This window comes from Echiichthys vipera (genome assembly GCF_963691815.1).
Source record: "Echiichthys vipera genome assembly, chromosome: 8".
Classification (NCBI taxonomy): Eukaryota; Metazoa; Chordata; class Actinopteri; order Perciformes; family Trachinidae; genus Echiichthys; species Echiichthys vipera.
The window spans coordinates 2,840,944-2,864,607 of NC_139833.1; the positions used below are offsets into that span (position 1 = coordinate 2,840,944).

The 23,664-nt window shown below is 47.4% G+C and overlaps 1 protein-coding gene across 1 annotated transcript; it reads right to left on the reverse strand.

Annotated features, from left to right (window-relative positions):
• Nucleotides 1-462: 462 nt before the first annotated feature.
• Nucleotides 463-22,142, reverse strand: nr2f5 (nuclear receptor subfamily 2, group F, member 5; the record flags this gene model as incomplete). Its single annotated transcript, XM_083918949.1, has 4 exons — nt 463-1,372; nt 7,026-7,272; nt 9,155-9,435; nt 21,776-22,142. The coding sequence occupies 4 exons, from the start codon at nt 22,140-22,142 to the stop codon at nt 1,053-1,055; spliced, it is 1,215 nt and encodes a 404-aa protein (XP_083775075.1). The 3' UTR covers nt 463-1,052.
• Nucleotides 22,143-23,664: the final 1,522 nt, after the last annotated feature.

Below are 23,664 nucleotides of genomic sequence, written 5' to 3' on the forward strand. Positions count from 1 at the left end.
AAGTGTAGCTTCTGACTAGTTTACAAAGCAAGTGCCTAAGCTTTTGTTTTTTCTTTACAAACTCCTTCTCTCCCCCTGAGACCCCAAAACAAGTCTAGTCAAACCAAATATTACATTTTCATCACCGACAATACCACAAAAATATCCAAACAAGATGCATTTTCTGCTTTGGCACAGGCTGCTGATAAGTGTTATGTTATTTGTAATGGGTTTGTCTGTTTGTACTGATATTGGCGTGTGTGTCCGTCTGTCTGTCAGTCAGTCTGTCTGTCTGTCTACCCACCTGTTTGAACCTGAGCTTTTCCCATTGAACCCTAATATGCTATAGATGCCTATGAATCGACGATATACTGTACATATGGACACAATCATGAGTTTTCTCTCCATATAAACAGTGCTAATACAAACACACACACATTTAAAACATGTCCTCTGCAAAAGTCCAAGACATTTTGGCATTTGTCTTTTTTTTTTTTTTAATGGCTTCTGGCTTTTTTCTTTTCAAAAATTAGTAAATGTACAACGGGCCTTGTGCTCTCAGTCGTAGAGTCCCATTGGCAAAGCCCTTGCTCAGTATTCATCACACTGAGATGCTTGTATGCGGCCTCTGTAAATGTAGGCATAGCACCAACAATAAAGCAAATGCGGAGTCCTTTGCTGCCCCTGTTTTCATGGGCGTTGAGACTGACATGTGAAGTTAGTCCAACAGACCTGCTGGTGAACTGCGCAATAACTCGTTCTACCAACTTGTCCATCTTGTGCCGCATCTCAAATGTAGACTGTGCCGTCGGCTGAGGGACTGCATCGGGCCATCGAGGTCTCTGCAATGGCCATGGTGAGTGTTTGGCTGGTTTGTGTAACCGGGACGGTAGCGGATCATATCGTCAGTCTGGGTTTTTGAGAGGAATGGTGAGGGAGGCGCTTCCCTTGCGAAAGCCGAGGAAGTTGATCGCAGAGGATGAAAGGATGGATGGATGGATGGATGAGTGGTCGGATGGACGTTCAGCCTGAATTTCTCCCGCAGCTTCTCCTTCTACGTCTGCTTCTCCACCTCAGGGCCCGTTCTCGTTGTAGTGGAGGGAGATGGGCCTGTCTCGCTGCACGTTTGGCATGTAGGGCCAGTTGTAGCTGGAGCCTGAGAGCAGCATGTCGCGGAGCAGCGTCTCGATGGGCGTCTTGCCCACCAGGCGGACGAAAAACAGCTGCTCGATGACCGGAGAGGAGACGATGCGCAGGGAGGGCAGGCGGAGGAGGAGGCGTCCGAAGCGGTTGGGCTGGCTGGGGTACTGGTTCCTTACATACTCCTCCAGGGCGCACTGGGATTTCTCCTGGATGCTCTCCACGTGGGCAACGTCTGACAGACCCATAGCATCTAGAGGGGAGGAAGAGAGATTTAGGGTTTATCACACAGAGTCCTTGTTATAGTTGGAATTACCCGGCAAGAACATAAACACGATCTACAGAACAGTACAAAACAATGGCGTCCTTCATGGGACAAATTGCCACATCTGATTCACTTTGATCAGGTCGATATTAAGGGTGTGGATGTTCTCATGTGTCCAGGTCGTCGTTCTCCCCAAAGCAATTCCAGTCCAAAGCAACTGGACTTGCTTATTTGTCTAGGAAGACGTTTCACCTCTCATCCAAGAGGCTTCATCAGTTCATGTACGCATCTGACCAGGACCAGGACCAGGACCAGGACCAGGACCAGGACCAGGACCAGGCTGGGACTGGACCAGGACCAGGACCAGCCTGGGACTCAAGTTGATATTGTGTAGTGTGATAACAGAGGCTTAGATTTTCAAGAAGAAGAAGAATTACTTTATTTGAAATTTGATTTTTTTCACTCTATTATTATTTATGTTACACACACACACAGGACCTATACACATGCAATTAATGGAGAGATGTCAGAGCGTGGGGGCTGCCAGTGGACCGGCGCCCCGAGCAGTTGGGGGTTCGGTGCACCTCTCCAGCCACCAGTCCACGCTCCCAGCCCGAGTCACCTATGGACGGAGCTGGTGCCGCCCCAAGAATGTAAGTCGGATTTAACCAGAGGTGGAGGACGAGTGGTTGGCTCGATGTGACGTCTTGACCTGAAACTGTACATGTACTTTAAATCTCATCCAGTTGATTGACAGAGATGCAAGCCGACGCAGACGGGTAACAAAATGAAATAAAAAAAGTTTCCAATTCCTCAAGTCAGAGAAATCTTGCTCAAACTTGAGGAAATTGGGTTTGTCACCGCGGAGATACGTATCTACTACGCCCCCGTGGTCTGTGTTCACAGCACACTACAGCGTTCCCTTTCCCCGCAGCCGGAGGTCATGTTCTGCCTCCCACCTCCTCACACCTCCCCTCCTGCGGGCCCCCACTTTGGCAAGAGTCTCGCACAACCGACAGAGTGTGTAACACTGTGCGCGATACTTTTCGCACCCTCTGTGTGAGAGGGAGAGCGCGGGGGATTCAGCAAAAGAGGTCAGAGATGTGTGAACTCAAAACAAAGACACATTTCACTTTACTCTGCCACATACTGTACATTCAGTGGGAGTGCTCTCTCACGCTGCCCCCTGAATGAACCCTCATTTGGGAGACAGGTTTCCGATGAGGGCAATTTCTTCTCCAGCACGTTCTTTTAGTCTAAAAGCGCTGGCCCGTAGGTTTTAACCTGTCACCTCGCACCGCGGGTCCCCTTTGTCATCTCACACTTTGATCTGCCCCTGTGTAAACCCTGCTGGGCCATGCAGCTAAAAAAATTAATAAATTAAATTACGTCATATTTTAATCGAGTGTGTCAACCCCTTCCGACCTCCAGCGGCCACTGTTCTCCTCATTCTGAGTGAGTAATTGCTCCCACTTCAGCTGTAGTTCCCTCCACTCTTGGTGCAGCTGGACTGCCTTTTTATCAGGCCGCCATTTTAGGTCCTGCGTGACAAGGCAGTCTCTGCCTGGTTAGGATTAGTAAAGCTGTCTGTGGGACTGAAACCACATCGCGTGCCGAAGCGACAGCTCTGTGGGCGCCCTTACACGCCAAACGGCGCGTTCTTTTGTCTGATTCTTGGGCACACACCGGTTCAGTGGGGGTGAGGGATCAGGGTGGCAGGACTGAGATGCCCGGTCTCTGATGTGCCTTGATGGGATTGGGCTTCACAGGGGGAGCAGAGGGCGGGGACTCAGAGGGTGGTGCCAGATGATTGGTGTTTGTCTGAGCTTGTTAACTCATCCTACCAGGTCTGCAGGAGTCAGGTTCATTAACGGCTCTGTCGAGTACGTGCGTGTGTGCATGTCGGTCTCCATTAAAGTCACAGGTCTGTGTTAAGATCTGCACGTTTCACTAAATGTATTGTCTCCTTTTTGCAGTTTTTTTGTACCTTGTATACATGTGGGTACATCTGCCCGCATAAAGGGAAGTCACATGGGATGCTCAGGGCTACAGGGGTTATGTAGGTCACGGCCGGGGCTGTTGCGAATCCTCCGTCTCACTGAAACCCACCATACATAATTCAACCCCCGTGGTGGGGGCAGGGGTCCTGGGGCCTGGGCTTGGGCTTGGGTTTGGGGAGCGCGGGGAGGAGGGGTGGATGACTGGTTTCAATAATAGATGGGATCATGAAGGAGAGATGGCTGATGAAGGCAAGGAAGAGAGGTGATTCCACAGCCACCCACACGTGGAGGAGAGACGCTAGGTGCACGTGGAGTGAATCCGACAAGCCATGCAAGAGGCAAAGACGCAATAAAAAATATATAAAACAGTGAGGAGAGACCTCTCGGTGTTGGCTTTTTTATCATCCGTTTCCCCCCCGGGCCACAAAGCATGATCTCTCAGTGAAGGATCCCAGATGTGACAGTATTTTGGCTGGCACTGGAGCCCAGTGACTGTCGGCATAAACCTCAACAGGATTTGTACGTAAGCGGTATCAAAACAATGCCCATCTCGTGGGTTTCCTCAAGATGTGACAACCTTCTATTTTGATTTAATCTTCACGTGACACAGTGAGGCGCAAGTCCCCTGCTATCAGCGCTTATCAGCCTCAAGCATCGGCTGCATGAATAGATAAATCCGTGTTTGGATAAAGGTATTTTCTTTGTCGTAAGTCCAACTGGGAGCGGTTTGACTCAGGCAAGATCATAAAAAATTACAAGATTACAGGCAATGTTAACTAAACGTCAGATCGCGGCTGCTGGTTCCTGTTTGTTAGGAGGTAAGGATATGGATTGGTGTAGATAATGGATCCGTCTCTGTGTTTTTAAACATGACCATATACCTGAGAGTCTACGGTTAACCCACGCATTTGAAAACAAGCCATTTAAGTGAAGCACAAGCAGCTACTCACAGGGTCAGAAGTGGTCTTTTACAGTACGAGAGCGATCGAATTACAGTGAAATTCATGGAGGGCAGAGACCGTGACTGACGAGTGGGAGGACTGCGGCGGCAGCATTTACATACGGAGCCAATGAGACGGTATCCGCCGCAGCGCTGGAGGTCACGTCTCGGTCAGGCTGAGCGGAGGTGAAAAGGTTGCGAGTTAAGTACGGTTGAAGTCGTCTTCACGCGTCTGTGAGCTGGAATCCAACACGGCGGAGGGAAGAAAGGTTTCACGGGCACTGAGAACTTGTTCTTGTGTTAAATCTTCAAAGCGATGGTCGAAGCGTACGATCGTGGTCGTCTCTTCATCTGCGTGTCAAAAAATGAACGCCTGCTAAAAAGTGTCTGCTACATCTTTGTGTTAAACAGCTTTTTGTCATGTACAAACGTTCCCTGTGTTTTCTCACTCACGGAGTTTAAAGTGGGTTTTTGCATCGAAGCTTTAATTTACAACCATTTTTAGAGCGACGCTCGCCTCCTCTTCCTTTATACCGTCCAACAGAACACGCACATTACTCACATTAACTCCTACCCGTGCACGGTATACGTAAACTATTTAGCTAGGTATCTTTGCACGGCCTACACTGGGGACATTTTTATAGACGGATTCATAATGAGATGCTTTAAGGCACGGGTGTCAAAGTCAAGGCCTGAATGAATGATCTTGGCCCCCGGGATGATGTTTGATTAGTATTAGAACCGGCCCGCACGCCACAGCCGCCAGCTGGTGTTTTCTTTCCACGCACCAAAACTACATTACCCACAATGCAACGGTAGCCCGCGAACTCACTGCAGCGCCGCAAGTGGGCCGTTCATTATTCATCAGCATTCAGGGCAGATGTCAACTTTCAGTCCCCCCCCCAATAACGGCTAAAGGGAAGGTGGACGATGAGAACAGGGTGTTTGAAGCACATGTTCACACAGCTGTGCGTCTTTATCTTGATATTAAGGAACATTTTTTAATTTTGACGGACATTTTCTTTTTTGCTGTTTGCCTGCTGAAAATGTGTCACCTGAAATTACTGACAGAGCCGTACAAAAATCTTGGATTATTCATTTAATCATTAAATAAAATACGGTACACTGTGTTAGGTCTTGGTTCAATAGGTTAAATGCAATCATTTCAGCCTGGTCTCACCAAAAGGCGTGTGAATGACACGCTATTTCTCTCAAGCCATCTCGCGTATAATTACAACGCATTTCATGATTTTTGCGTGTCATTTCACGCCATTTAGTCTCAATTGACTTGTATAGTGCAGAGATGGCGTTGTCATTTGACGCACAAATGTCATTGAGGGAAAACCCACGTGTGGGTTGTTTTTAAATCAATATTTCATGTGAAGGATGGCTGAAATAACGGGCGTTAAATGACACGCGAAAAGCTTAATATGCGTAGACATGCACGCGAAAAGTCATGAAAGTCACGAAAAGTGGCGTGCTATTTATACGCCCTCCCATGAGACCACGTAGATCATTTTAATATGTTTTAATTAACATTGAACCAGTCCGGCCCTCAGCTCGTAGCAAATTTGTTTTTTGGCCCTTTGATGTGTTTGACTTTGACATCCCTGCTCAAAGGGGTTCCTTCAGAGTCACATAGTAACAAACTAACCGATCACGGCAGATGTAGACCAGCACCTTCTGTGTTCTGTGAGGTAAAATAACCATTTTCCCATCCGCAGCAGCATGTTGCTTAGCTTCCGCGTCTGCACTCCTGCCTGTACAAACTATTCACGATGTTTCCTGGATTATTCAAGTGACTTTTGCAGATTCCCAATGAGAGAAACACTCGTCACAGTGCTCTCACTAACGCAGAACAAGTTCAACACGTTTCATCGTTCTCTTTATCTGTTGGCATTTAATTCAGACTTGTGCTGTGCTTAGAAGAAGTGTTACAGAAATGTTGCTCGGCCCGATCCAATGAGATTACTGCGTTTACTTAGACAGGACTTTGGTGGTTATTCCGGCATGAGACCAACGTGCGGAGTTACCATCAGGCTTACGTGATGACATGCAGCACATGTCGACAGCTATAAGGTAGTACTTTAAAGTTGTCTTGTTTTTAATAAATGTTCATTTGCATTTATTATTTAATTCAAGGGTTGCACTTCAGCCTGATGACAGACACAGAATACCTCCTGTTGGCCTCTTTAACTCAGGTTAAGTTGTTTACGTGTGCTTTGATACTCTGCAATTAAGTTAAACATGAATAAACCAATTAGCAGGATGTTCCACCCACGGCTAATTCCTCCCTTTCTGCCTGAGCCGTAGTAAAGTTACTAACTCAGGATCGACCCATACTCATCCGTGAGCCTGAGTTTGAGTAGAAGGGAAAGATCCAGTGAAAGACCAATGGAAATGCTAGTTAGCCTCAACACATAATTGATCATTTGAAACTTTTTATTGGAGCTAAAATGAACTTGAACTTACAAGTGTTTCTTACTAGAATCTGTATCTCATGTCACATCAATTGCATCCTTCTTAGGGAGCTCAGAGAGCCGTAATACCATAGATTTGACATTGTTTTAAACTTGCGATTCCCCGCTCTAACGCCTCTCACCGCTCATAAAATCCTGCTTCAACACGTCAAGTGACACCAGCGACATTTCATTTCATCTCCACTGTTTACATGACACACGTGCGCTTCATTCAAACTCACCGGACGTGAAGAGCACGATGGACTTGAGGCAGGAGTATTCGGCCGTGTCGACCTGCAGGGCCTTCAGCTTCTCCACCTGCTCTTGGAAGACACGGATGTGATCCATGAAGGCCACCACGCGCTCTGCTGACATAGGCGACGCGTGCAGGCCTGCCGCCGCCAACAGAGGAGCCACATGAAGCGGCATGGAGCACTGGGCGGCGTTGAGGACAAAGAGCTCGCTCCATGACATACGCAACAGCGCCACCTGGAATAAAGGGGGCATAGAGGGGTTATGACTCCTGCTCGACTGCCAGCAGGATATCTCAAAAACATAAAATCAGATTTAAATCACGTTTGGTCGACAGGATTTTGAATATAAGACAAATGTATCTGATGGGAGTGAAGCACATTTAGGAATCCTTTGATTTGTACACTTCAGGTGCCTTCCAGTGAGAGTACAGCAGGCTTTAGGCCCCGTTTTCACCCATAATTGTAATTATATGAGTCAAAATGCAATAGCACAAATAAACATTAATTTTAAATGCAAAAGGAAACGAATTGCACGAACTGTCCAATAAACCAAACCACCTTTGGACTTGGAAACTAGGAAGCTAGATAGAGGACAGGAGCTCCGTTCATACACAGATTTTCCCCGACTCGTAATATATTCATTAACTGAAAGAAGGAGAAAAACAAGCCAGGCACATTGCGAAAAGCTCCCAGAGAGCGTTTCAGTGTCAACAACAAACTGTAAGGACGATTGAATGTGATGAAACGCTTATTGTCAGTTTCAAAGGTCGTAACTATAGCGAGAGGATGTGACGAAGCATGTCATGACAAGAATAAGAGAAATATGCGTTTAACAGATATAATACGGAGGCACAGTGATCTTGATACATAACGGCTCAGCTCCAAAGTGCAACTCATTTGTGCGAATTATAGAAAACTGCAAAATGATTTAATGGTTTTGAGGGGAGCAACCGTTTTTATGTTTGAGGAAGAGCCGTCACGATACGCAGGTCTTCGGCGAGGACACGGATAAATGGGGGTTGACGTGGCCGAAGGTTGAGCATTCACGATCAGGCTCCATTGTTTTGTCTACTCTGGAAACACTGTAAGACGTAGCTGCATGGACGCGTGTGCCGAGTGCGAACGGTCTTTTGATAGAAGGTTGAAAAGAAAAGAGCAGGAGGTGCAACTCTAAAGTACTCACTGAACGAGGCAGGACCGGTGCACTCCGCATCTTGACGTGACGCTAATGATATATTAATGATACGGCGCAGCTGTAGCATGACACATTCGTGATGACTGTCTGCCCTGGGTGCGTGTGAATATTCATAGGTCAGGTGATTCCTCTGTGCTAAGACCTTACAGCCGGTATAAATGTATATGTGCACGAGAGAGACACCGGGTGTGTTGTGCTTCTGCCTTCAGTGGATAATAACACAACAGATTCACGAATATGGGAAAGAAAAAGGAAAGTGTCGATTATTTATAGGCTCAATTCTTCGTCAAAGTGTGAGCAGAGGGCGAGATGTAGGAAAGAATCTGTTCTTCATGAAGCTCTTTCATTGATTACAGCTTTATTTTGGTTTTTGATTACGTGGAACTGGATCATTTCATTATGTTTACGGCACTGAATATGTTTTACCGGCCCCCGTATTTTATGTACCGTAGTTCCTCGGCTCTCCCGGGTTTTCTCCTCGCATGCTTTATTGAAGGAATGATTCAACATTTTACGAAACACATTTTCTTGCAGAGAGTTCGATGATAAATGGAGGAATACTACTCTCACGTCTGCACACGAAATATGAAGACACGGGCAGCCGATCATTATCTTAGCTTAGCACGATGACTGGAGACGTCTGGCTCTGGCTCCAGGCCAGGTACAGTAAGATGGATTATCTTCCGACAGAGCCTTGCTAGCTCTTTCCCTCCATTTACAGTCTTAATGCTAAGCTAGGCTAACCAGCTGTTGACCGTAGTTCCATATTTACTCTGCACACACAAGAGAGAGTTTCAGTCTTCTCATCAAACTCCTTGCAAGAAAGCAGAGAGCCCAGAATTACAGTCGAACTGTTCCTTTAGAGGTGCAAGTTGGATATTTTAAGATATATTCCAGTCATTCATCAAAGTGGCTGACTCACCTGATCCATGAGCTGCAGATCGGGGAAGAAAGGGATGTTCTTGGCCCACTCCACAGCACTGAAGAGAAGCCTGGCCGCCAGCTCGCAGATGTTCTCGATGCCCATCAGGTTGTTTCCCTGCATGCACTGGGCCCCGTAGCGAGATGTGGGGTAGGGCTCGGCGCGCAGCAGCAGAGAGATGAAGCCAGACAGGTAGGGCTGGCCATTGTACGGGTCGGTGCCGTTGGTCAGGTACTGTCCCGGGCTGCTCTGGGAGTTCGATGTACGTCCTCGTTGAACAGCTGATGGAGAGAAAAAAAAGGCAGGTCAAGAAGAGAATTCAGCTGCATGAATATGAACTTTTAATCCATGAATAGGCGACATTTTTCCAGTGTTTCTGTGTTGTCTTCATCTCAGTCCGCCTGATATCATGTTATACACCTAAGTCTGGTGCCTCTGCACAGCCTGCATGTAAAGTGAAGTGAATCCTAAAAGCCTGCAGCAGAGGCAGAACAAACAGGACATGAAGACAGGAAAGAAAGAGTGAAATTGGGCATGTCAAATATGTCGGGTGGGGGGGTTTGCAGAATGAGGTCAAAGGGGCAAAAAGTGTGAAGACGGGAACATTTCTCTGACTCCTAAATATGTCAGCGCTTGTCTTTTCGCTGGAGCGGTGGAAAGTGGCCCGGCCAAGGCCATTCTGCACTGCTGTTGTGCATCAATGAGTAATGACAAGCAGCAGCTGGTAAAGATATAACCCTTCTTCACACCTACATATGTTATGCACCCGCGTATGCATACACACATGCACACACCACACATGAATGCATACGCTAACATGGCCTCCCACACCACCACCACCACCACCACCACTAGCCTCTCCCCTCCTCTGTGCTGGCAAATGGCTCAGCCTGAGGCGAAAAGGGCACGCAGAGGCCAAGCTCTCGTACACACATACGCACAAACGCCCAACCCCCCCGTGGAGCGATGATGATTCGGCGAGTGCTCAAAGGCCCATTTGGAAAACACCTGTTCAGTCATCCCCACTGTCTGACTAATAACTCCATCTACTGTTACACAGAGAGAGAGAGAGATGGGGAGGGAGTGAGGCAGCGAGAATGCAAAGAGGGGGCCACGTGTGCGGGGAAGAATGAGGTAAAAGGGTGAAATGGTGAGATAAGGCGGAGAGGGAGAGTGAGAGGTGATAAGTTGAGAGAAGGGAGATTGAGGGCAGAGAGGGGGGAGAGAGGGAAAGGGTGCAGAGTTTAATGTATTTGAATATAGTCGGAGATGAGGCTTCAGATAGAGAGCGGTGGTTTACATAAAGAGACAGGTGGAAGCAGGAGGTGGAGAGGAGGGTGAAATAAAAAAAGGGAGGAGGAGGAGGAGGAGGAGGTGGGGTTTAGAAAATGCTTTTCAACTCTGCATCACCTGTCACCTCACACACGGCAGCTGTGTCAATTGAACGCACCGCGGCACGTCTGAACAACCAGAGGTCGACTCACTCAAGAGCGTTATAAAAAACGACTTTAATTCTGTCCTGTCCTCCGAGGAGAAGAAATACCTCCGCACAAAAGGTGTTGACCTCAAACTACCAGTCTTCCCTGTGAACTTGTGTCGGCCCGTGTTTTCCCAGAAAAGAATGCGGTCTCCTTTGGCAAACAGCGCCGTCTCGCTGGGCTGAGTTATGAAGAGGTGTTGCCTGTCACAAAGACGTTGCACAATGGGACATTCCTTGTCACTCGCGCTGCGGCGGCTCTCGTCTTGCTGTGCAAAGGGACGGCTGTCAGATTAGCCGCGCACGTGTCTTGTCTTTGCAGGGTTTCGCAAACCCACCGCCTTGAGCGGCGAGGGTGAAAGTAGAGCAAAGGGGCTGCAATTTCCACACAAAGATCACCTGGTCGTATGTGTTTTCACTCGCCCTGAGGTGTTGTGACTTGTGAGTGGGAGGAAATCTTACAGTTTGCGAAAGGCTCAAACATCAAACTGTTTATTTGTAACTGTCCTTTGTGTCAGTTTCATGATCTGACCATGCTAGGGTTAAGGTTTGGGTCGCTTTAGGCCCAGAAACACTTGGTTAGGGTCGGGTACTCATGGTTCTGGTTAAGATAAGTACCCAGTTAAGGTCAGGGGGACCCTCGTGGTCGTGGTTACAAGAATCAACATGTGGTTAAGGTTACAGACGATTGCGGTCACGGTAAAAAGAAAACAACGTTGGTCGTTGGTAGGAAACAGGAAAGGTTTTGTCGGGAGGAGCCCCTGACCTCCTTCATCGCTTTGCAATAACGTCACCGGACTTAATCCTTTGCTCACTCGCTGAACGGCACCGATTCTGTCGCGTTCCCTGCGAACGGTCTCGAAAGACTCGACCCTGACTGTCCACATCCCTGTCGGAGCACCTCCATAACCTAAAACTGTCACTCTGCCCCGGCGTGTTCATATCATCTGATAAGAAATCTGTTCTCCGGGGGGTGAACACCCAGGTTTCCTCTTCTTCTGAGCTGACGTTGACTGCACAAACTCACTGTCCCTGACGTTCATGGAGAATACATCAAACTGTTCTAAATTCCACGTCACGTTTGGACCCCGCTGCCTTTCCAACGTCTCTGATCAGTGATGAATGTGTGAGTTAACAGCTATTAATCTGCTCTCATATTGATTAGTGGTTAATCCTGCAGATGGCGGCGAATCTACTTGATCCACTTGACTCTTCAAAAGCCTCATTGTGGGGGTCACTTGTGGCTGAGAGGCAGAGCACTTGAGTACTTCTGACTGAGACACATCACGCTCTGTTATTCCTCAGCTACAGCTGGCTGGACAAGACCGAGGAGCGGAGAGAGAGAGAAAGGGAAGGGGATAGAGGGGGATGATTCAACGCATTCTCATAGGAAAAAAGGTCAGAACGAATAGAGGGGAAGACGGACACGTGTAGAGACGGAGAGATGCAGTGTATTGACAAAGAGGAGGGCGGCGAGCGAGCGGGAGAGGAATGACATTAGAGAGAAGCAGATGCCTGAGGATAAGAGGGGAAAAGTAAAGCAGGGTCAGAGATAGAGAATAAAAGGGGGATGGGAGTATAAAGTCAGATTTGGGTGTCTGCCATAAGCTGTTTCCTGCCTTTTAATTGGTGCACCACGGCTCAGCTTAGTGCAATTGACTGAGCTTGAAAATAGGAGGGAGGGGAAGGCTCGAAATCATAATGATACACAAACAAAGTCGTTCTTCCTCGCAAACAAAATGACTCCGGTACGAAAACGAGGGCGGAAAAAGCCCCAAAAAAGAGCTACAAATCCCTCAAAACCCCAAACACAACAGCAACCCGTGTGTGCGTGGAATCAGACAAGGGCAGATGGATGAACGAGAGGAGGGGAGTGCGCTCAAAGAGAGGTACCATGGGACATTTCAGCTGCGACTTTCAGAACGCCACTTCAGCAAATGGCAGCTGGCAGAGTGCACAGTTCGCTGCCTGCCCTGGATTAGCCTCTGGGTCAGACTGTTAGTGGAATTACAGCAGCTAAATACAATTAAGGCCTATCAACATTTGGACTAAAAGGTCACGGTGCCGGGGCAACACAGACGCATTATAGATTTGGCTCAGGATGAGTTTAATAAGTGGATTTCTAAAGCTTTGTCGGGGGGGAAAATAAACACGTCGCCCCCGCGTGAACCTGCGCTTCTCTCCGCGCCACATCTCGCCACGGCGTGCACATGTATGTGTCTGTGTGTTAGAGGGGTTTACCACGTTATAAAAGTATGCAATCCAGCATCTAAACACACTGCCTATGCGCACAAGCCTGTGTGTCGATGCACATGGCTGGGATCCAGCTCAGAGGGCAGGGTGCGACGTGATACCGAGGTAGTGTCCCTGCCGCTCTGCTGCCGGTTTTATTTTGGCTCTGAACTTTGACCCCGCAGGTCATTGCTCTGCAGCGGGGCGAAGCTCCCAAAGACGGTCGGACGGGAGGAGGAGAGGGGCTAATGTGTAAACTAGGAGAGAGTTTAAAGAGATAAGGGGACGCACAGCAGGACGCCACTGAGCAGAAAGGTTCGGGGGAATATACTCTGAGATCATTTGTCACTCAAACAGCAGGCGGGGGTCACTGAACTGCGACTACGATGCATTACTTTGTACTTATTTTATGAAAAGAATATGATATGTACGTGGACTGTGGCTTCACACGGTTGGGTTGAAGCCATGGTATTGTGCATGGTAGTGTTTATTCTACACACACATTTGGTGCCACCAGGAATAAACAACAACATTAAAAGTCACGCGTTAAACACTTAACACCAAACCAGGTTGTGTTCGGCAGCTCCGACGCATTCCACAACAGTTCTCCATTAAAGCTGCTATAATCAATATTGTTACATAAACGACGGATGAGATGTTACTAATTCACTTCTTCCCCTGAGTTGTTTGTGCTTTGTCGTCTCTCAGGTCTCTGCTGATGGTGGTGGTGCCTGCTGCCGTGGTCCTGCGTGACGCTTCCTGCTGCTGTTATCATCTATAACCTTAGCTGTGCTTGTTTCTACTATTCTGCTGTATTAATAAGTCATATTCACATTACTATAGATGTTATTATAGTTACTGGAAGTGTGTCTGTCTCTGTCTTTGTCTGTCTTTGTCTGTCTCTGTCCATCTGTCCGTCTGTTCTCTCTCTCTCTCTCCTTCTCTTCCTCTCTCCGGTGCAGACAGATGTGCGTCCTCCACAGAGCTGGGTCTGTCTGACGTTCCTGTCTGTTATAGTGAAGGTTTTCAACGCCACCGTACTCTACGGGGGAATTGTTGGGTCTCTGTAAATCATAAATAAGTCAGAGAGTGTGGTCTTTACCTACTCTGTAAAGTGTCCTGAGATAACGTCTGTTATGATTTGGCCCTGTAAATAAAACTGAATTGAATTGAACTCTACAGAGCTTTTTAGCATCTTCCAGCTCATTGTTTAGGTTTTTTTAAGTCTTGTTTTACTCTCGGAGAACACGGCGGCGCATTCAGCGGCTAAAGAGGCCGATAATTTCCCTCGGGAGTGAGTGGAGAGCAAAACGCTGGATGTGTAAACACGCAACAGATGCTGACCATATCCACTTTAAAGGAGGTTATATGTCAATGTTGTGTTTGCAGCTTGTCTCCGTTGTCCCCAAGTGCTAAAAAGAAGACTAAAAATCAGTTATTAGAGGTTTAAAGATACTTTTGCAATGAGTTGATACTAGTTACTAGTGTTGGTCTGTGCATCTTTGAGGAGAAAGCATTGAAAGTGTAAAATGAAACACATGTTTAGTGCATTTGGACTGCTGGGAATTGGTAATTGTCGCACCCCACTGAGGAGACACAGTCAAAATAAATCATATGCAATCAGCAATGGATATTTAATCCAATAAAAGCATTGCTGTGTCAACTTTACTCCCCGCTAACCCACTCGCGAGCCACTCCGCACACTGAAATGGGACAGCCCATGTCGTGTTCGACACAGCCGAGGACGGAGCGGAGGTAAACACGAGAGACACGACGCAACGAGAGTGCAGGGAAACCGGAGGCGGCGCAGGAACGAGAGAGGAAGGCCGTGACGCAGACAGAGAGAGACAGACACATGGAGGGTAGAGGAGGTTCGCGTGAGAGACTGTGGAAGCTTCGCTGAGTGTGGATGCATCTGCCTCCGTCTCTGCCTCTCTCTCTCTCTCCGTCTCTCCGTCTCTCTCAGACTTTGATGAGGCAGTTCCTGAATTAATTAGTAAACCAAATTCACCCCGAACTCAGTGATTCACATTATCCTTATTTACACTTACGCCTCAGCCCTGCCCTCTGTGTTTAACACACAGTGGAGACACATCTGGGCATACATGTGTTTCTTTAGCTGCACGGCTTTATTTGGATTTCCTCCGCTTGTGTTATTATTATTATCACACAGCAGAAATAGAGGCTGACTTGCATTATTTGAGTTTTTGAAACTGACTTTAAGCTGCCTTTACTTCACTAAATATCAAAGTAAGATGGGCGACACATTCTGAGGGTAAGTTCACTCATAACGTATATTCCCACGTATCCCTCGTGGTATTCAGCCGTGCACATATTTTTAATTGTTTTATTTTAGATGATGAGATATCTGCCACAAGACGTGTGCTGCCATGCCATTACACTGGCAGCACAGTGTGTGTGTGTGTGTGTGTGTGTGTGTGGGGGGGGGGGGTGTTTGTGGTGCTTATCCACCCCAAAAAAGAGCTGCTAACCAACCTATAGTGTCTAAAGTTTTAGCTTCACATCGACACTTTTTCACCCCGTCGTCCAGGAATTTATTATTTCATTTCTGGGGACACACAAAAAACCACATGCTTTTACATTTACTCGTATCTGCTATCTTGAAACTACAAGGTTTAGTGGAAAGAATTTTGTTTTTTGGGTGAATTGACTCTTTAATAATATAACTGTGGTCAGAGAGGAGCCTCCATGATAGTATGATGCGGAACATCGCTGGCTGATATCTCATATTTATTAAAATCTCAATATAAAACACAAAAAGGGGAGAGTTCTGGCTGCAACGTGGCTTCTTTTTCATCTGTTTCTGACGTCCCCGATGCTGCACCCGCGCTCTGAGGCCTAAATAAGATCATCAACTCAATGCATTAATTATAAATGCGTGTAGATTCCCCCAAAGCGTTATTTTAGAGAGCAAATGAGAAGCCGACTGAAAGAGAAGCCTCGTTGTGGGTTAAAAGTTTCTGCCTCTTTCTCTCCTGTGTGTGTGTGTGTGTGTGTGTGTGTGTGTGTGTGTGTGTGTGTGTGTGTGTGTGTGTGCGCGCTCGTGTGTCATCACAACTGACCCGGGTGACACACAAAAACAGGTTGAGCTACTTAAGTCTCAAGCAAAACAGTCTCCAGAGTCAGTGGGTGCGTGATTGACTGAACGCACCTGAGAGGGGTCACGTTACCTTTGTCACGTTAGCGACACGGGGGGGGGGTTGTGCAGAGAGAGACGCACCGCCTTTAAAGGGAAGAGGTCATTACGTGTTTTATTGAAGCCTCTTCACCTTGGTGTGTCCAAAAGCATTAAAAAGCAGCATCATTCATCTGTTGTGTAATATTAAAGTCAGCCTTGCAGATAACGCCTCAGGCTCCAGTGTATCACTTTAATGGAGGCTGGGCTGAGCTGGTGAGTGCGGTGACAGGGGTTAAGCATTTGAATTTGTCAATAGCTAAATTACTGGGATAAGTAAAGGTGTTCAGAGCCAAAAGGGGGTCAGGCTGCCGGGTTTTGGTGTGTAATTGCCCACCGTGGAGCACGGATTAGTCAATACACGCTGCCTGTTAGACTTTAGCGGGGTGTTTACTCAGCGAAGAGGCCCCGGCCAGGTCACACATTTGGACTTTGACTGGAGTCTGTCTGTTATTAATGTTTTAGTTTTGGGTGACCTATATTCAACGCCACTGTTGGTGTTTTGTCAGAGTGCAATATGGGTCAGAGGAGGCAGCAGCTTTCCCACTGTGCACATGGGTATGACTGATTCCTGCGATGCAAATAGATGCTGGAAGTATTTACTATCACTACACTCGACTCACTGCATGCGTGTGTCCGCGTGTGTTTGGCAAAGGGCGATATCGAGGCCAACGTCTCATATCCCACTAAAGGTCTTTTTACCGCATGTTCTCTGGTAATTCAACACAACAATACTCTATGTGAAATAACCACATGGCAAAGCAAAAAAGAGAATTTTCTCATTTCATTAAGAACTTTACTGCAAAATGAGCGTTAAAGTGCAACGACGAGAACGTAAAGTGTCGTCCAAATGACGTAAATGTTGTTGTCACTCAGGTTGCACGCTGGTTTTCTCAACATCCTGTTAGAAAGGATATAGAAAAACATATATAAAGGACATTTTGAGATCATTTGACTGTACGAAAGACGCACTATATCTCACATTAGCACCATTTCTGCTCACGTGTGAAATCATGAGCTGTTACATAATTGTGTAAACGCGAAATCTGGATTATTCACGCTTTCGATTCCATAAAAAGACAATAAACGATCATATAGAAGTATGGCCCATCCCTGCACACTAACGCTGTGTCTCTGCATGCATTCGGTGCGCTCGCAGATTCCCAGGTGTACGATTCCAGACACGCACACGAGATGACATTGTCGTTGCACGCGTGCATTAATCAGAGCCGTAAACCGCACGTGTCTTTTTGTCCTCGGCGAAGTCAACAGCTCGTCCTTGCGGGCTACTCTGAAATTAAAACATTCACTCCAGTTGAAAAGGAGCTGTCAGGCTGATTCTCTTCGCCTCCTATTCAACCCAGAAACTACCAGAGAAACAAGGGGAGCTGTCTGTGTAGCCGTGCGCTGAGATAATGACACTAATGTTGCACCAGGTTTTTTCAAGGATTCGATTCCCCGCCGAGGCCCGAACAGAAACGTTCGCTTCCACGGTGCTGGAGGATAAAAGCCTCCAACGCATGAGATTATGCTCGACACAGCAGTCGGCGAGAAAGAGGTCAAACGCCCTCCTTTGGGGGGTGCAAGAAACACTCACGAGAGAGCGAATAAGTTCTGAATCTCATGAAACTTTGAACGCGTTCTCTGAGAGAGCTAAATATTCATTCGGTCTAGTGTTGTTTTTGGCGGCCTGTTTGAGTTTGAGTCTAGTTTTAGTCGACTAAAGGTCTGAGCTCTCTCAGGGCGCCCTCCCACTGTGCGTCCGTCCCGTGCCCCGTGCTTTAGGGTCCTTGCCCCCCCTCCAGGCCCGTTTGTACTCACACTACCTGGGCCTCGGAGAATGCTTCTTGCTGCCTATACGTCATCACGCCGTAACACGTCACACGCATTGATGACGTCTTGGCGATGCGTGGCTTTGTTTCCAGATCTTTCCGTAGACCTCGGAGTTTTTGTGCGTCTTGTCGACTGTTTTTGAATCTTTTCATCGACCAAATCTGCAGTAAACACTCCACCTCCGCATCACACCAACGTGAACCTTTCACCGCCCATTGTTTGAAATGTCCGCGCATGGTCCCTCCTTCTTTTTTCTACGTCCCAACAGGCGCACAGGAAATGACCTCAGAACCGCCGTAGGCCTCGTGCTCGTACGAGTGCGCACACTCGTGCTCGTACACGTACAAACGCGCTCTACAAAAGCCCACCTCTCCCAGACGGGCTGTGGACGCAGCTAGGCGCGGTACGGTTGCACTCACACTGGTCAAACGAACTAGACTCTACCCGAAAAACCTGTTTTGGCCCGGTGCGGATGGACAGTGTGAGTGCGCCCTTAGTCTAGTTTAGTCTAGCTTTCTAAAACAGAAAGTATCAGTACGTTAATGTCTTGACTTACCTACATTTATAATGGGATGCCCTGAAGTGTCTCTAAAGATCTGCGGTGTTTTTTCCTCTGATTTTGTCGCATTTTCGTCTCGTCTAGATTTCGTCACGTGATAATGGTTCGTTGGCGACAATATTTCCTCATCATTGTCGTTGACGAAGGCGACGCTAATTCAGTCTAAACAGGGAAGTCAAATGTTGGTGTCATGTTTAAAACAGATATCAGACGTTCTCTCTGTGGTGGTGGTGGACACCACAAAAACATGTGTAGCTGAAATATTTGTGAATAAAGCCGACGTGCTCAGAAGGTTATGAATATACATAACCTTACACTCACCCTCAGACTCCTTTCCCCGGGATGTGAGGTCCATATATGTGCTGCGAGTACATTTCAAACTAAGTAAAAAGGGTTTTAAATGATTCATAAGATGCCAAAGTCTTTCAGCTCGACATGCGTTTCCACTTGTGACCCTCTGCTTTATTTTGACGGCGCGTTCTCGGGAACTCTCGCATCTTGTTTGCGATATAAAACGCACGTTACACCTGGATCGTAACGCGGGGTAAACACTGCGCGGCCCTCGACCACCTCGGGTGAACCCGTTGAATAATGCAGAGTGAAACATGACTTATGGATGCACCTCAGGGGAGGAGGACGACGGCGGTGGCTGCATGTGAGCTGCAACAGCCCGGACACTTTTCACTTCACACCCTCGATCTTTGGCTTCCGGGACGCGGCGGTGATTTAATTTACCGCAGATGTTACGATAAAACAATAACGCCCCGATTGTGTTTCAAATACCCGTGAATATTTACGGTTACACAAACATTCAAATGTGGCTTTGTTGTGATTCCTACCTCATGAAACTGATAGAAATCCTGATTAAATAGCAGCTGAGACTTAATTAAAGTGTAAACGCCTGTTATTTATAATGAATTACAAGCGTCACCTTCCTCCGCCTCTCACTTAACACGACTCATGAGAACAAATGCTGGTTTTTAACGATCTACTTTCCCCATCGCAGGACAAGTCTGTGTGACCTTTAACAAAAATGATGCTAAGTAGAGGAATGAATGCTGATAAACAGAAGTCAGCCGACAAAGAGGATTTGCGGACACTGTTTAATCCTGCTGACCTCAAACGCACCAACAGAGGAGCTCAGCCAATGTAAGTGCACCCCTCTGCGTTTAAGCAGCACTGTGGAAATAAAGAAAGATAATGAGCAGATGATGAGTTTTAAAACCTTATTATTTAGTTATTTATTATCTTTTTAATTATTATTATTGTCTCCAGTCAATTGTTATTATTGAACACACTAATCTGAACTGAAAGAAAGAAATTCAATGGAAATGTTTGTCACTTATTTTAAAATTAAAGCACTAATTTGTTGAGTTTTTTGCAGTGCAGAGTCTGAAACCTGCACTTTTATATCATCTGAACAGCAACACTTATTTAAATGCATGCTGCTCTGAAGGCCTGTTACATATCTCTCATAAACAAGATGAAGTCTTTAGGTAGAAGCTGCAAAAATGTATTTTTTTAAACAAAACTTTTACTAATTTATCTGAAATGCTCCAAACTTTTCCCCTCGGATAAAAAGTTTTCAGGGGTTTATTTCGACACAATAAGATGAAATGATTTACATAAAAACTGAGTAAAAAATATCTCCTCTAATGATGTTTTTTAGTCTGTTTTAAAAGCTTTAATTTGAAGTGTGACTGTAATCTATATCAGATCTCTGCGGCGGTAAACACGCTGCGACTCCCTCGGAAAGAACCGCGGCCGAGTGTGTGCGGCTTGCGGGTAGTTTTTACATGAGGTACGGCCTGTGTGTGCAGTGTACACACACACACACACACACACACACACACACACACACACACACACACACACACACACACACACACACACACACACACACACACACACACACACACACACACACACGCGGAGTCAGAGAGCGGCTGAGCACTAGCGGGAACCCTTGAGGGATCATCCCGTCTCAGGCTCTAAGGAGAACGGGTATTTCCAGCGCCTGTGTATTTACATTTGGGCTCAGGCGCAGAACAAAGGGCGGCGGGGTCGTTGGTTGGAGACTGTCTGTCCTTCAACATCTCCCCTGCCGATGCGCCCTTGAGCAAGATCGCTCCCTGGGATGCAGCTGCGGCCGACTCTGCTCTGCTCGGTTTCTCTGAGAGGAGAAATAAACGGGGCCAAGACTCGGACTTTTGCGGGTGAACGCGCTGTTTTTAGTGGAGGCAGTCGAAGCCCGTGTTGCCCGTGGCTCACCTGTGTTAAGGTGTGTGATAACGAGCCCCGTGCACGTGGCTGCTGCTCGTTAATTTCCCCAACATATTAAACAGAAAGTATAATATTTCTACAGCCTCACACTGATTATTGATTATAAAGGTGTCGCCTCTAAATCAGGAGATCCTCTAAATGAAGTTCTGAGGTCATTAGGTTATTTATGAGGTTATTTATGTGATATAATGCATGCACTCATATCAGATAAATAATTAATAAACCCATAAAAAGTGTAACCCATCAGTAACCAACACGTTTGAATAAAGAAAACGTGGCTCCATTTGTTTTTTTTAAGCATCTCTCGGGAGTGGGATGACGCTGCTGAGAGATAATTAATAAGGGCAGCGCTGCTCTCCGCCAACACGTTTCCACTGCTCCCCTTTGGCACCAAGTGACCCGTTGTTAATCCGACACAATACAACAAATGTAGCGGCATCCTCTTATGGCGGCTCCGGGTGTCGGTGAGCAAACAGCATAATTAAAGCAGGGGGACAAAGGGGGGATTTCACAGAGCAGCGCGCACCGCGGTGAATGCTGGAGATTTGGTAAATGAATGTGGAATAAGCATTGTGGTGCCGCAGGTGGTGGGTGATTATTTACCCATAACAACAGCGGATATAAAGTGTGTGTAGTAGCAGAAGCAGCAGCAGCAGCAGCAGCAGCACATGAGATCAACAGGCATCACCAAACATGACGCGTATTTTACGCACAGAATCTCACCGGGCACGTTTTTAAGGACATGTGAGAGGAGAGAACGGGGTGGAATTCACTGTTTCCAATGCAAATTTGTTTGTGTTCGGGTTTCTCTTAAATGTTTCCATGCAACAGACGAGTAATGGTGCAAATATAAAAGCAATACAATGAATAAAAGAGCCTCGGAAAGTAGATCCTCGGCCGATGTGAAGAGTGTCTTGTTTTGAGATTTACATGTTTTGCAGTGAGCAGCGTTACGCACAGGTTAACACACAGAAATAGGGTTAGTAAACTTTCTTAATGCACAAACTCGCATCGACATCCGTCACACACCTATGGTCTTACCCTCTCTTCTCATGCCGACTTTGAGGCACTTCTTCAGTCGGCAGTACTGGCACTGGTTCCGGTGGTGCTGGTCGATGGGGCAGTCTCGGTTCCCCCGGCAGGTGTACGAGAGGTTCCGCCTCACCGAGCGCTTAAAGAAGCTTTTGCATCCCTCGCATGTGAACTGTCCGTAATGCTTCCCACTGGACTTGTCCCCGCACACCATGCAGTCCACGTTGGGGATCTTGTCCCCGGAAAGTGCGTCGTTCCCCGGGGTGGAACCGTTGGGGGTTCCCGGCGCCCCGCCTGGCTCCTGGCCGCATATCTGGAGCTGAGACCCCGGATCTGCAGAAATGTTCTCTGGCCACTGGTTTACTACCATTGCCATGCTATCCCCAAACACTTTGGTCTTTGTTTAAATCACAGAAGGAGAGTGATAGAGATCCGTCCTGACGTCTTGGGAGAGAAAAAAAAACGAGGGAGGGCGAAAAGGCGCTTCCCACTTCCTCCAGAGGTCAATCTGAGCGTATCTGAGCGTGTTTAATGAAATGGTTTCTCTGTAATACTTAGTTCTTTAATATAAACATCTATCAAAGTTCACTGTAACAGCGAGGTATCAACATGATCGATGCATAAGCGCGTAGCCAACAACTCCCGGTGTTCCTCGCTGCGCAGCAATCCATAAACACGTTGTTCTTCAGAGTGAAGCCTCTCGGAAAAGTCAGTCCGGCGGGTCTGCGTGTCAGCTGTGAAAACAACCTTATCTTACTTCTCTCTTTGCCTCGGGAGCGTGAAACGCGGCGGGATACAACAGACAACAAGGTGTCGCCTCTCGGCCGAGTCGCTCCAGCCCGTCCGCCGCACCGAACGCTGCGTTTGGATTCACGCAAGATCAATTCTGCCTCCCGAGTGACGCGCCTCGAGTCAACGCTGAGCGCATTCCGCGTTATTCTGTGACGGGTTTATTCTGTAGTCCCGGCACCCTCTTGGAAACGGCATTGAGCGCAGCCCCGAGTCAATCCGCGTCCCTCTCGTTCGTGCGCGCCGCGGTGAGGTTTTTTGGAGAGCGACGTCTGGTCTTTATTTACCCAACATGCAGCCGGAATATCCTGGGCGATCGTCCGTGTGCGGCGAGGAGCGTCAACTGACACACTTTTACGCGCACAACAACCTTCGAGTGTATCGCTGCTTCCCCCTCCGACTGTCTGTCCTGTCTCCGAGAGTCAAAGCTACAATTTGGGGGAAAGTGTCAGCAGCAGGCTGCCTCGTAACGCTGCCCCCCTGGCGGCGCTCCAAATAAGGGCATAACTGCCAAATAAGGTCATATCCCCTCCCCTCGACGGGAGAGGTGAGACGTGAAGGGCCGCTCGTGATTGGCCCCAAAAGTCTGTTAAAAAAAAGTAAGGAGCTCTGTGATTGGACAGCGGTCGGTTCGATGGGTTTGACTGACAGGAGCGGTTGTTGTGATCCACATCAGTGTCCCGTTGGAAACACAGTGTTGCGCGCGTCGTGCGTCCACCCGGCACCGGCGTAATAATAACCCTGAACAAGAAAGTTACAATAAACTCCACTCCTGCCTTCTATTGGATCACCTTTGTGTTTTAAACTCTAACATATTTAAATATATAATAATCCATCTTCATGATAAGGAGGGGAGTGACCGGACTCTGCACACAGACGCGTTTTGATTTGTGTCACTTTGTGGGGATGTTTGACCTTCACTGAGCAGGAGGATGGACACTGAAATGTTGTTTTCACATCGGGTCTTAAATGTCAGACATGCAGACGCACGAGCACGGTTCTGTGGCTAGTTTCGGGGGCTCGTTCCGGTGTTGTTCCGTATTCATCCAATCACCTCAGAGCCCACACACACCATCTCTTATATCTCAGAGACATGTTTAAGAACATAA